This window comes from Rhinolophus ferrumequinum, chromosome 9 (genome assembly GCF_004115265.2).
Source record: "Rhinolophus ferrumequinum isolate MPI-CBG mRhiFer1 chromosome 9, mRhiFer1_v1.p, whole genome shotgun sequence".
Classification (NCBI taxonomy): domain Eukaryota; kingdom Metazoa; phylum Chordata; class Mammalia; order Chiroptera; family Rhinolophidae; genus Rhinolophus; species Rhinolophus ferrumequinum.
Window position 1 is genome coordinate 36,066,423 of NC_046292.1, and position 15,257 is coordinate 36,081,679.

At 36.7% G+C, this 15,257-nt stretch overlaps 1 protein-coding gene across 1 annotated transcript in view; it reads right to left on the reverse strand.

Moving 5' to 3' along the window:
* FAF1 (Fas associated factor 1) overlaps window positions 1-15,257 on the reverse strand; it is a 394,652-nt gene that overhangs the window by 50,360 nt on the left and 329,035 nt on the right. The window contains exon 16 of the mRNA XM_033115190.1: window positions 1,368-1,448. Within this exon, the coding sequence (XP_032971081.1) occupies window positions 1,368-1,448 (81 nt within the window). The remainder of the gene's footprint in view (window positions 1-1,367; window positions 1,449-15,257) is intronic.

The window sequence follows — 15,257 nt, forward strand, 5'->3', positions numbered from 1 at the left end:
TGTGGTAATGGAAGTGTTTCTCTCTGAAACAAGAATGGAAATGAAAGCAACAGCAAAGCTTAGCCCTCTGATCATGTTGGGTTCTTATTCAAACACCTGGGTAGCTCTGGGTAGTGTGAAATTCAAGATCCTTAGAACCTTTTTCTGGTCTTTTCTGCTACGTCTCCGGTACACAACTATCATGCTCTGTTCACAACGGTCTCTACCAAGCATCCATGATTTCTGACCCTGTGCGGCTAGCATATTACTTCATCTCTCTTACTTCTCTTTATCTAGTTCACATACTCGTATAGTTGTACAACCTCTTCTATGAAACCCTTCCCAGTCCTTTCCCACTTCTTGGCTCTCCAAAAAAAGCTAGAAAAAACTTTCCACTGAAACTCCCGTTCACCAAACTCATAGAACTCAGTGCTTCCCTTATGACATTTAGGATCCTTGCTTAAGTATAACGGCTATCTGTGTCCTTGACTCAATCTACTCTACATCACATTGTGAACCTTCTTTTGAGGGCAGAAACTATGGCTTATTCATTTCCCCCTCCTTCAGTGCCAAGTACAAAAGCAGGTGCTCAAGAAGCATTAAATAAATCAGTGGTTCTCAACCCTGGCTGGACATTAGAATCACCTGAACAACTTTTTAAAAATTGCTAGGTTTTCTGTCTGACTTATTTCACTTAGCATGATAATCTTAAGATCCATCCATGTTACGAATGGCCATATTTTATCTTTTCTATGGCTGAGTAATATTCCATTGTATATATATATAAAAAATTGAGAACCATATAACTTCACTCATGGAGGATATAAAACTGAAAGCAACAAACGAATAAGACAAAGAAACAAACAAAACTTCACAGGCACAGACACCAGTTTAGTGGTTACGAGAGGGTAAGGGAGAAGGGGTGGTAGAGAAAGGTAAAGGAAGGTCAAATATGTGGTATGGAAGGAGAACCGACTCGGTGGTGAACACACAATGCAATATATAGATGATGTATTACAGAATTGTACACTTAGAAACCTATATAATTTTACTAACCAATGTCACCACAATAAATTTAATTAAAAAAAAGAAAAAAAATTGCCAGGTTTTACCATAGATTCATTTAAAAAACAAAATAGATACTAGGCCCATTTTTGTTTTCACTTTCATGATTCTCAATAAACTTTATCTCGTCAAAATGAACCATACTTCTAAAGACTAGGGGTAGAATTATATTCTTTCTGTTAATTGTATCTAGCTTTTTCTATTGCAGACCTTCTACTTGGAGACATTTTTGGGGATCGAAGTGATAAAAGGGCTCACACGTAAATAATGAAAGACTATTTAGGTTGAGTTCTTTATCCCAGAAGCCCCTTGACCAAATTTACCTTTGCTCTGTCAGCCTCAAGTGAAAGGCGATAGGCCTCATCTTGCTCTCTCTTCACATTTTCTCTGGCTTCACGTTCATCCTTAAAAGAAAGAAAAAGATTCAAATGTGTTTTACCATATTACTTTATAAAAGAAAATAACAATGATAATATCCTTGTTTTATTCATGTGTGAATTTATTATAATTAAATAAAGCACTTTTAAAGTGTATAGGATATAAATAAGCAAACAAGCGCTGCCGGATGGCTCAGTTGGTTAGAGTGTGAGCTCTCAACAACAAGGTTGCCGGTTCAATTCCTACATGGGATGGCACCCCCTGCCACTAAAGATTGAAAATGGCGACTGGACTTGAAGCTGAGCTGCGCCCTCCACAACTAGATCGAAGGACAACAACTTGGAGCTCATGGGCCCTGGAGAAACACACTGTTCCCCAATATTCCCCAATAAAAAATTTATTTTTTTAAAAAATGAAGGGGCACCTTAAAAAAAAATTAAAAAATAAATAAATAAGCAAACAAACAATAAGATGAGTAGCATGGTATACCGTGAAAATAAAATGTTTGAAGCCTAGCTCTACTACTTACAAATTGTGTGACCTTGGGCAAGTTATTTTACCTTTCTAGGTGTCAGTTTCCTCAACTGTAAAACAGAAATAATATTTGTTTCATAGGATTGTGAGAATTAAATGCAATAATATATAAACCGTCTAGCAAAGTACCTGACAGTTCATTTTCACAATGATTAGTTTCCCTTCGCTTTTCTCCTGATTTTTCTAAAATAAACTTGGAGATTGTCAGCATTGGGAATAAGGACTGTGAGAGAATAAAGGACTAGGAAGTAACCCCCTGGCCAGCGCAGAGTCTGAGAGCAAAATACCCTGGTCAAGTTCAGTCCACACCACGCCGCTAAAGCGTGGTTATTAAATTAGTATTTCCTCACAACATTCGTACTCATGAAGTATGAATAACCTAGTTCTCTAAATTAAAGATCTTTTAGAATATTTTTAGCTTCTGAAGTGATTATACCATTTGCCTACATTTAAACTGTGATTTCATATGAAATTCAAAGTTAATTTAACTACCAGAATTTCTCATTTGTTAAATTCTGAGTATAGCCAATATACATGTACTTAAATTTAATAAATACCCACACCTGTTGACATTTTAGAGTCCCTTTTTGGTCATTTTGAGTAATAGGCTGAATCATATAAAGTTATCAATATTTGACTGTTTCTGACCTATAAAAATGGAAATTTCACATGGTTGAACGTAATACTTAGTAACTTTTGGTCTCCCCTATTTAATATATGCTTACTCATGGCTGAGTAGATGCTAAGCATTGTCTTAGGTGCTCTCTTCCATAACTATTCAAGGCTGTCCTTCTCCCTGAAGCCTCATACTCTGTTTAGTTTCAGTGATTCAACTAATTTCATAATCTCTGGTATGAATAGTAACATTTCATTGATTCCTAATCTTTCAAATAAAAAATTAGGAAGATTTAGATGTTGCTGGCCTGAAGCTAACTGATACACTATCTATGATGAAAGAGTATGCTAGGTTAAGTATATATTGGAACAAAATATCAGAAACATGCCTAACCTAACTGACCAACCACTCAGGCTGCAAAGCAGCCAGAATAATTTACATATCATAGAATACTACACATGAATAAAAATGGGTCTTCAAAACTTCTACTTGGACACTTGTAATGCATTATTAGTATTCATATTTTAAATAGAAGCATAATCCTTTAAATGTTTTTACTAATTCCACTGGGTATTTCCTATTTTAGTCTATATGTTATGGTTTCACTATAACCAAATACAATTAGCCTGACAGGACGTATTTTGTGTATTTCTGTTTATATTTGCGTTTGCCTAATTTATTATTCTAAAAACTCCTTACCCGTATTGAATATTCAAGTCTGAACAGAGTGGCCACTAAATAGTTGACTTGGCCAAAGCTGATCTATATTTACTATATAATGCCTTTATCTTTTAAGTCACTGAGGAGAGGTAATGAGAGGATTAGCAGACCTGTGTTCAAGTCCTAACCCTGCCAGAATCAAGCTGCGTGTCCTTGAGTAAATAACGTCCCCCTTTTCAGCTATTTACAATATTAAAGGATTAAATTTCTAAGGATTCTACGCCTCTGTGGACAAGTCTATCTTTCCAAATTTAGATCTCCCTAATATAATCAACAATCTATGGAGAGTAATTTTATCTTTTTATATTTCAAATGGGGAAATATTCAAGATGTTTAAAATTTTAATCTTACCTTACTTTCCTGACCCCACCCCTTCAAATTAATTTAGATTTCTTTCGTAATAGTCTGTATTTTCCCTTCAAAACATTTATTACAAATATTAATTATCATATAATTACTTACTTAATGTGAGATTCCCCCATGACTCTGTGAGCATCATGAAGGCAGGGACCTTGTTTATATTATAAACCTCTTTATTCTAAGTGTTTCACACAATGCCTAGCTTTTGAAAAGTGTTTAATAAGCATCTGTTGAATAAATGAATTGTCTTTCCAGGCATAAAATATTTATTGTCTGCAGTAAAAATTAAGGAGGAAACGGATACACTCGTCCACAAAGCAGCCCTATCTGAGTCAATGAAATTGACTGGCTGGGCAGAAATGACCTGTTATGACACTATGTACACACAACAAAGGAACCTTCTAAAAGCTACCACAGCTGGAAGCCCTTTGAGCACAAATACAGTTTATAATAAAAGCATTCTAAGTAAACAGCTCTGTTTTAAAACAGACTGTTGCAGATATGAAAGGCCACTAAATACAGGGATCCCTGCCACAAAATGTGGTACCTGTTGTGAGAGGACTTCCTGAACCAGATAACTTACTTCCTTCCCTCCCATCTTCCATTTCTCTTCTCTCCCTTCCCTCTTACAAATAAATATTCATTAAGCTCCAATTTCATATTAGGCATCATGCTAGCACGGGGGATACAGAGGTAGGTCACAGCTGAATAGGGGAAGACATGGATACTCATGCCTGGACCACCTTCATTATTTTATGGAGTCTACTGATTTATTGTGAAGAGTCCAGTGTTCAAGTTTTGTATTATTTTCCTTTTGTTTCTTAAATAATGTCACTCTCTCTACCTGGAAGACATCCTTTTCCATCAGCTCTATCACTCAAAATCCCACTAGCTTTTCATATACTCTTAGAAATACAAAAGAGATGAATATGTCCAAAAGAGCCACTATACAGATGAAGAACATGATATCATAAGAGGGTAAATGATTTACACAAGACCGCTTGTTAAGTCAGTGGCAGAGTTTACACTTGAATCCAGGTCTTCTGACAGCTTACGCCCCCATCTCATTCCTCGTAATCCAATGCTCTCCCCCTTGCCCACATCTCTCCCTGACCATCGCAGAAGGGCTAGATGAATTTTCCTAAATTCATAACGTTTATAGCTTCTTGTGTGTTGACAGTTGCTTGTGAATGGCTGTCATTTCTTTTTTTCTGTCTTACATATTTTATTCTTGTCTCTCCAATTGTCCTGTTCACAATCATTGCCATTCTTGGGAGTCAGAGAACACTGCTTAGGTATTTTCGCCATATTATGCTATATTAGTTTTTAAAGAATATTCCAGGTGTTGTGGTTAACATTTCATGTAAAAATATGTTCTCATAACCTGTAGATGTGCCTCTTGGAACTCCTCCTGTGTCCTACAAATACTGTCTTTGTGGAGGTTCCCCTTTCTAAATCTGAGAGGACACATCAAAAAAAGTGACTAGAAATACAGTGTGGAGGTGGAACAGCCAGATAACCAGGTTCGGGAATAGGTCTTGGGAGCTTCCTGGGTTTATGGCTTGGGCTGCTTGGTACAAAACACTCCTCGTCACACTGCAATGAAAAGCTGGATTGATCAGAACTAAGGAATAGCCTCCACTGGAGCCTTTCGTCTCTAGCACACTTGTCACTGCTCTCATCCTGCTTTGTGCTGCACTCATGAGCGTATCTGCCTCACTGCTCTCTACCTGAGCTGTAAGCTCCCACAGGGGAAGGACCTGTATCTCCTACAGTATCTAGGGGACCGTCTTATGTATGGCGAGCATTCAGTACATATTTGTTAGATGAAATAGTGAAATTATCAGTGCTCAACAGTTATATATCTGAAGTTCTGATGCCTCTAAGTATTCTTCAGACTAGTAATTTGTATGTAAGTATATTTCCTATTCTGAGTATTATAATGACTTGCTAAAAGTGTTGGAATTAGAATTCAAACCTAGTCTTTCTCTCCCCAAACGCCTATTCTCTTCCCCCTCCACTGTAGTAGTGGCTCAATGCAGTTCTACATTGCTGAGAAAGCAGCTACTGAACCAAATTTCACTACAACCCATTGAAAATAATGTACATTAAAAATAATAAAAATATTTTATGACCTGTCAAATGTTTCCTAAATGAGGAATATAACAGAAATAAAATTTAGATGTAACTTATCATTCCTCAGTAGTGTTTAAAACTAGTAATCATCAGTTAAATCCCAAAAGACTAATGCAAAATTCTGAATTATCAAATTGAAGCAGGCTATAGTGGTTAGGCTAGTTTCAAATACTTACCAAATGCATATACAAATACATACAAGTACATATATGCAGCATTTATTTGTTCTTCTGAATGCCCAGGTTAGAATGTGTACCCTGCTCTTTGCCCTAAAAAGCAGGACCCTGTAAATAAGGAAATGGCCCTGGTATCCCTTCTTAAAGAGATATGGACTAAGATAACCTGAAATTCCTTCAATATAAATAGAGATAGCAGATAAAATATAGCAAAAATGTTTGAAGTATTACTCAGCGTGTGAGAAAGAAAAAAATTGGTAGATGTCAGAAATAAAAAGGAAATTGAAAATCAGAGCTGTAAATGATGAGGTAAAGTGGAATTTGACAAGGTAGATTATCCATCTTGGTAACCTAGAGGCCAATTGGACCAAGTCCTTATTTTGGAGTCAAGTAGGGGAGAGCTAGGAAAGTTATCTGTGGGATAGCTTCGGCAGTCTAATGTAAGAGCAACTAGAGTCTGGAAGTAGTGTGTAAGGGGAGAAAAATTATTTTAAGAAATAATGGCCCCCAAATTTCAAATTTGGTGAACTGTAAAGCCACAGTTCCAAGAATCTAAATGAACACCAGACAAAAGAAAGTAGATTAGAGGTTAGCAGGGACTGCCAGGAGGGGGAATGGAAAGTTATTGTTTATTAGAGTGCCGAGAATCTCCAGTTCAGTGGTGAATATAAGTGTCGTGAACAGATAACCCTGCCTTTTTCCTGATCATGGCAGGAAAACATTCAGTCTTTCACCAGTTAAGTAAAACGTTAGCTTGTAGGTTTTTTATAGATGTTCTTATCAAGTTCCACTCTATTTCTATAAGGAATGGATTGGCTTTTGTCTAATGCTTTTTCTGCATCCATTGAGATGATCATATGGTAAATCACACTGATTTTCAAACCTAAGGCAAGAAAAATAAATAAAAGGCATCCAGAATGAAAAGGAAGAATAACTCTCTTTACTCACAGATAAAAACAATTAGAAACGTGGAAAATTCTATAGATTCTACCAAAACTAATAAGTGATAGAACTAATAAGTGATTTTAGAAAGGTCACAGGATATAGAATTGATATACAACAAGCAATTATATTTCTATATACTAGCTACAAATGATCAAAACTTATAATTAAAAAAATACCACTTATAATTGCATAAAATACATGAAATACTTAGGAATAAATTTGGCAAAAAAGATGTACCTGAAAATTACCAAACACTGGTGAGAGAAATTAAAGAAGAACTAAACAAATGGAGAGATATATTATTTTCATGTTTGAGAAGTCAGTATTTTTATACGTCATTTTTCTTCAAATAATGTACAAATTCAATGCAATAAATGCAATAAAACTAGCAGCAGTATTTTTTTTGCTTTTGTAGAAATCAACAAACTCATAAAATTCATATGGAAATGCACAGGACCTAGAATAGCCAAAACTATGAAAAGAAGAACAACGTTAGACTACTTGACCTTAAAATTTATTATAAAGCTAAAATAATTGTGTATGGTTTGGTGTAAAGACAGACAAAAGAATACTGGAACAGAATAGAGTCTAGATATAGACCTATGCATATATAAGCAACTGTTTTTTAAAAAAGTAAAGATGCAAAGGCAATTTAATGGAAAAAGGACAGTCTTTCCAACAAATAGTGCTGGAACTACTGAATATCATATCTCCCTCCACCCCTTCCTCAAAAAGAAAAAAAAAAAGACAAAAAAGAAAAAAACGAAACAAAACCAACTTCATCCATACTTTATACTATATATAAAATTTAACTCAAATGAATCATAGACCTAAGTATAAAATCTAAAGCTATAATACTTTTATCTCTGCTATCCTGTAGACAACTGAAAATGATAATGAAAATTAAGCCACAAACTGGGAGGAAAATCCTTGCAAATTACTAAGTAAATAAAGGCCTTGTATCTAGAACATAAACGAACTCTTCAAATGCAAAACTAACAAAGAATCCAATTTTAAAACTGGGCAAAAGACCTGTAGACACTTCGCTGAAAAAGACAGAGATAGCAACTAAGCACCTGAAAAGATGCTCAATCTCATTAGTTATTAGAAAAATGCAAATTAAAACCACAGTAAGGTATCAGTATATACCTATTAGAAGGTCTACAGTTAGAAAAGACTGACCATATGAAGAGCTGACAAGGACTTAGAGCCACTGGAACCCTCACACACTGCTGGTGGAAATGTAAAATGGTGCAGCCGCTTTGGAAAACATTTTGGAACCTCTGTCATAGTATAACAATTCCCCTTCACAGGATTTCAGAGAATGAGAATGGTTAAGACATTTTCCAGTGGTTGTTATGTCAATTTGAAGGTACTCATGACTAGGTTTGGAGAACTGAGTTCTCTAATGGAGACTAAATCTAAGTCAGAGACTCAAAAGAAGAGGTTTGCTCAGAACTGAGTGACTTAGTTACTAAAGGCAACCAACACAAAATAGGTTCCTCTCAAGACCCAACGAGACAGCCCTGAAACGCAAGGTTAAATGCCCAGCTTCATTCTCAAAACAATTAAAACAGAGGAGACAGAGAAGAAACAATTTAGTGAGAACTGAACCTAACCTATTCTTAGCTTAGCACACTTGATTTTACTAAATGAAAATGAGGATGGTGGTAGTGGTCATTGTGTACAGGGTTGATCAGTGCAGACTGACAATCTTTCCACTGAGGACGAGGGGCACATCAGTGTTTAGAGTGAATCAAGCAAAATTTGCAGTGTTTGTTTTAGTGACTGACAGGAACTAAGCTCCGGCAGTTAACCTACATACACAAATTTTACAGCCATTATATGCTCAGTGGTTATTGGAGTGGTTATTGCTCTATACGTTGGTAGCCAACAATGAATGAAGCATTGGGGAGGTCTGTTGGAATATTGCATTTCAGCATAGCTGAATATTCAAGCATTCGTGTGTGTGTGTGTGTGTGTGTGTGTGTGTGTGTAATTTGAGCTATTTTGATGTTTTGTTAACTTGTTTTAAAAAGGCATTTATGCAAAACTTTTAAAATGCAAATGTTAAATTATTGTTAAAAGGTAGCATTATTAATGCTAGATGGTTGCATAACGTTGTGAATACACCAAATGCTGCTGAATGATACACATTAAAATAGTTAACTTTATGTTATGTGTATCCCACTTCTACTTAAAAAATATTACTGGAACCAAAAAGAGAAATTGTATATCCATATAGTGGAATACTACTCACAAACTAAAAGGAAAGAATTATCAATACATGCAACAACATGGATGAATCTCAAAATAATTATGCCGAGTGACAGCCAGACTAAAGAGTATACACTGTACAATTCAATTTTTCATAAAATTTGAGAATATGCAAACAAATCTACAGTGACAGAAAGATCAGTGGTTGTATGGGACTTGAAGGGTTGGCAGGTAGAAGCAGGAGGAAGGGATTACAAAGGTGCATTAGGAAACTTTTAGAGTGATGGGTGTGGATATGTTCACTAGTTGGATTGTGGTAAGGATTTCATGAATATATACATATGTCAAAACTTTTCAAATTATACACTTCATATAGGTGTAATTTATTATATGTCAATTATACTTCAGTATACCTTTAGAAAATAAATGATTAATAATACTAAAAAATTAATTTATGGATTAAACAGCAGCTTAGACACAGGTGAAGGAATAATTAATGAAGTGGAAGTAATCTGAAGAAATTACTGCAACTGCAACATAGATACAGAGGAATAAAATATGATACAGTAGTTAAGAGATATGGAGTATATACAGTTGACCCTTTAACAGTGTAGAGGTTAACCCTACACTACTAGCACCTTGTGCAGTAGAAAATCCTCATATAACTTTTGACTCCCCCAAAACTTAACTATAGTCGTCCCTAGGTATCTGTAGTGGATTGGTTCCAGGACCCCCGAGGATATCCATTTCTGTGAATGCTCAAGTCCCTTATATAAAATGGCTAAGAATAATGCATACAGTTAGCTCTCTACATCTACAGCTTCCCAACCATAGATCAAAACTACTTTTTCCATCTGCAGTTGCTTGAATCTACAGATGCGAAACCCAGGGACATGGAAGGCTGATCGTATATTTACTAGAAAAAAATCTGCATTTAAGTAGACCCGCACAGTTCAAGGGTCAAATGTAATCAGAGTGTCTAAGGTGCATCTGCTAGGAATTCTAAAAGAATAGAATATAGAGGGTGAAGCAATACTCAAAAAGATAATGTTTTTGAATTTTCCAGTATGGATGAAAGATAAGAATAAGTGACCAAGGACCATTTTAAATGGTAACCGCTAGTTCTGTAGAACCTACTAAACTGAATAAACAAATGCATTGGTTGCAGTTACCACAGTCAAGGAGTAGAGCTTTGAATGCCACCTCACCTGAAGAATACCAGCTCTGGTTCTTGACTTTGCTGATCCAATAAGGCCTTGGATGACTGGGCTGTAGTAACAGAAATAGTCCTTAGAACCTTGCTAATCAAAGAGTGGTCCAAGGACAGGCGCTGAAATCAACTGGAGGCTGGGAATACATGCAGAATCTTGGTCCCCACCCCAGACTCACTGAATCAAAACATGAATTTTCATAAGATTTCTAGGTGATTCCTATGCACATTTACTATTGAAAAAACACTCTTAAGACCATGTTTTCTAAGCAGGGGATCTTACAGAAAACAATCTTACAGAATCTTTTTGCTTAAAAGGGACATCTCTAATATTGCTTAAGTGACATGTGGTTGGAACGTTGTTTTTGCTTTCAGGAAAGTCATAAGTCATAAGATGGACTTTCAGGAAAGTTCATCCACATTGGTGCAGAAGAATGGTTAAATACTAGGACTAGGACCTAATTCTTTAGCAACCAGGCAGAAGTTGGGGAGACAAGACCTGTGCTTTTGAATAGAGATCCCCAAATGGTTCCCAAATGGACATGTTGATGCTCACACAGGACCATGTCCACTGAGAACATACATTCTGAGAAAATGGCAGAGAGAGACAAACATATTTCCTCTCCAATGGCAGCCCTGTTTCATGGAAAGCACAGCTAAGTGCTCTGGAGATTGTTTGGTTTCTGTGCACGCGCATGCATGTGACAAAGATAACAAAGGTGATGTAATGGTCTTTGATAAAATCCGAATACTATAGTGTGTGGCCACTTCTCCAGTCATGATTCCTTCCTGAATGTAAGAAGATAAGACAGGAGGAAGCTTACTTTCAATCATAGGTCAGCAAACTATGTGTTTGGATCAAAGCTGGCCTGTGGCTTGTTTCTGTAAATAAAGTTTTACTGGAACACAGCCATGCCCATTTGTTCACATATTGTCTATGGCTGCTTTGTGTTACAATGGCACCGTTGAGTAGTTGTGACAGACTATGTGGCCCCAAAGCTGAAAATGTTTACTACCTGACCCTTCAAGAAAAAGTTTACTAACCCTTTTAAATCATTCTAAATGTTAGTTTCAGCCTTTTTAACTTTTAGTAAGTAGGGAATAAAACCCTAATGAGATTTAGACTTCATGAACATCTAGGGAGAGCTTCAGGAAAAGGAGAGGTCAGATGGGAAGAGTAACTAATATATTACAAAAAAAATCAGAAGCCATAACCTAGTTCTGACACTAGTGTGAAGGATTTAAAGTCAAAGTCTCACAGCAGCATATTTCAGATTTTACATGAGCTTATAACACAAAGTCTTGAAAGGGAGTTCATATCACAGATAAAAGTAATTTGATTAATCATAAGAATGCAAGAGAATTCACACTTGGACAGGTTTCTAGGTATCTAGGAAGAGTACAGAAATAATTTCTAACTCGAGACACATTTGAACTTAGAGGTTTAGGTATAGAACTTTTTGTTCTGAATCACTTGGTATTTTGGCCTAGTATCCAGCAATGACTCTGTTGAACATCTACTATGAGTAATACACTGTGAGAAAAAGAAATAAGTTAAACTGGTCCCTACTTTAAAAAGTGTTTTAAATTTCATCTAAAAGAAAGGGACAAAGGATATATATTTTTGATCATTTTGTAGTTATATACTGCTGTTATCAAATTTCTATTGTTGAAAGCATAGTGTCAATAAAAGACTTATCTATCTAAAATAAAAATCACACCACAACACTCCTCTTTTCTAACTTTCAATGCCTTCCCCATACCTTTAGGATAAAATCTCAATTTCTTAGCACAGCTGCCCTCACATCCTGTCTCAGCATCACTGCCCACTGTTCCCCTTCCACATACCCTATGCTCTAGCCATACAAGCTCACTCACAGCTCTCTGAACAGATCAGGCTTTGCACGCCTCCCTGCCTTTGTATATCCTTCATCCTTGGCCTGGAATAGTCTTCTTCATTTCTCCTTCAGGCAAAAATCACACTCATCTTTCAGGCCCAACTTCAGTGTCTAGGCATTCACAGGTGCTTCCGCCACTTCCACCCTGAGTTGAATGGCTTGATTTCTGTGTTCTCTTCACATTGCATTATTATAATTATATATTTACATATTTGTCTCTCACTAGACTGAGCACTTAAGAGGGTAGGGATACTGTGTTTTATCAATCTCTGAATTTCCAGCATAAGTTAACACTACCAAGTTGGCACTTAGTAGATGACAGTAGTTAACATTTAGTGAATGCTTGTTATATGCCTGGCACTCTTGTAACTAGCTTGCACATGGTTATCTTATTTAATCCTCACATATATTGAGAGAAGGAGGAAAAGAGGTGACAATGTATATAAGAAGAAAGGGTAAGGGAGCTAAGGTACCTGCTCTAGAAACTGTCATGGCTCTCAAAAGTGTCAATAGCCTTTGCAAACTAAGTGCTCTTGTTTTAATTTATTTTCTTCTTGCTACCATTACTGCCATTATTCCCATCTTGAGTTCTGAGATTTATAAGATGGCTAAAAGTCATGAGAGAAACGATAATAGGAAGAAGGGAATAAGAAAATAGCTCTACTGAGGAAAATTATCCTCTTATATAGGGCGCTAGATTATTCCAGGACTATTGTCTATAACATAATCTGCATGAGTGACAAGTTTCTTTTCAGGGTAATTTTCATGCTGATTACTGGGCACAGTTCCTGGTACATAGTGGGTAGTAACAAATGTGGATTGTACTGAACTGGGACGACGATTAACTGACCCTTCCTGAGTCACTAAAACAGACAAGTCAGCCCCTGACAATTTTGTAGATTCAGTGATGTCAAAAAGAAAAAAGTAAAATAATTTAAATATTTGATAATTAAAGACAAGTTTTCAAAACCTGCCTCCAAAGCTGAATTGATCATTTTATTTTCTAAGTAAGTGCCTGGTTGGTGTGAGAACAAAGGAAGCAGAGATTTTAGTAATTAAATTATTCTTAAGGGGACTAATTTATTAGGCACCAGAAAGATGTAAGAATCTGTCTCAATTTCTTTTTTAGTGTTTGGGAGGTAAATGGCTTTTTTCTTTTCTTTTTAATCTCCACCTGATGATCTAATTGGGATAGAACTGGAGTTCAGATTTTTAGATTTTATTTTTGAAAATTTCTCAGGCCATAGGATATTCTGATAATCTTGATATATTAATATTTTTAAAGTATCAGAATTAAGACATTTCTCCAAAGAAGATATAAAAATGGCCAACAAGCACATTAAAAGATTCTGGGCATCATCAGTCATTAGGGAAATGCAAATGAAAACCATAATGACAGATACCTCACATCTACTAGGAGGGAGGGAGGGAGGGAGGGAGGGAGGGAGGGAGGGAGAGAGAGAGAGAGAGAGAGAGGGAGAGAGAGAGAGAAGGAGAAACGATGTAAGGATGTGGAGAAGTTAGAATCCCAGTTTATTGCTGGTTAGAATCTAAATGATGCAGATGCTGTGAAAACTGTTTGGTGGGTCCTCAAAAAGTTACACAGAATTACCACATGACCCAGTAATCCAGTTCTAGGTATTTACCCCAAAGAATTGAAAAGAAGGACTCAAACAGGTACTTGTACACAAATATGCACAGTAGCCAAAAGGTGGAAAAAATCCAAATGTCCATCAACAGATGAATGGACAAACAAAATGTATATGGCCATATGATGGAATATTATCCTGCCATAAAAAATAATGAAGTACTGATATATGCTACAATGTGGAGGAAACTATGTGAAATAAACCAGACACCAAAGTCACACAGTGTATGATTCCACTTGTATGAAGTACCTAGAATAGGCAAATCCATAGAGACAGAAAGGAGAATTGTAGCTGCCAGGGGCTGACAGGGGCCAGAGAGGATTGGGGGAGTGACTGCTTAGTGGGCATGGGTGTGACGAAAATGTTTTGGAACTAGATCGAGGTCATAGTTGCACAACACTGCACCTGAATTAAATGCCACTGAATTGTACACTTAGTACAAGTATTCAAATTACAAAGGGAAATCACATGAGCTGCTGTTTTGATAGCTAAAAAGCCAAGAACTAAATAACAACAAAGCTCTCTACAGTGGAAGAAGGGAGGTGAATGTTTTTATTTTTCTTTCATTAAAGTATACATGATGAGGGCCCTGCTTGAAGCAGTGTGTTAAGTTGGCTTTCAAAAGATGCACTGCCCGACAGTACCGGCTCCCTGGTGTGCTGCAGCCAGGAAGTCACTGTCCAGCCAGACAACTGGGACGCTAGTCCTCGTTCCAGCCTGACGGCCGAACACTACAGGAAAAAGGCCATGCGCTTCAAACACAGACAGACCTGGTTTGAAGTCTAGGTTTGCCACTTAATTTCTGTGTTCTTGGGCAAATGCCTTGACCTCTTTCACCACTGATTAATTTTATCTCTAAAATGGGAAAAATACCAACTTGCTGGCTATCTGGAAGGATGAAATGAAATGATGAATACATATCACCTCACATCGCATCTGGGACTGCAGGGGGCATTTGAGAAATGTTATTCTAATCATCATCACCATCATGCTAACAATATTAATCCTCCTCTTTCTAATAACTAGATGTGTCATGTCAGGCCAGACAGTTGAATTTCTCTGAGTATCTTCTAAGGACTGCCTGGGGAGGACCTGGGGCAAATCCCTACTTATTAATAGCAGAATTTTTCTACAGGTAAATTGGCAATGGCAGAGAAGGGGAAGCAGAGGAAGGTTCATGAACAACGATATAAACAGGAGCTGCAGGTCTCTGACATATCTTCCCATTGTTCCCTGGCTAACTGCCGCACTCCACCCAAGTTGCTATCTATAAACTAGGGTTCTGATAGATGTTGAGGGCAAAAACTAAGAACACGAGAGGTCCTCAGCACAGACTGTGCTTCATATATAACTCAGAAGAAAGGCAATACTATA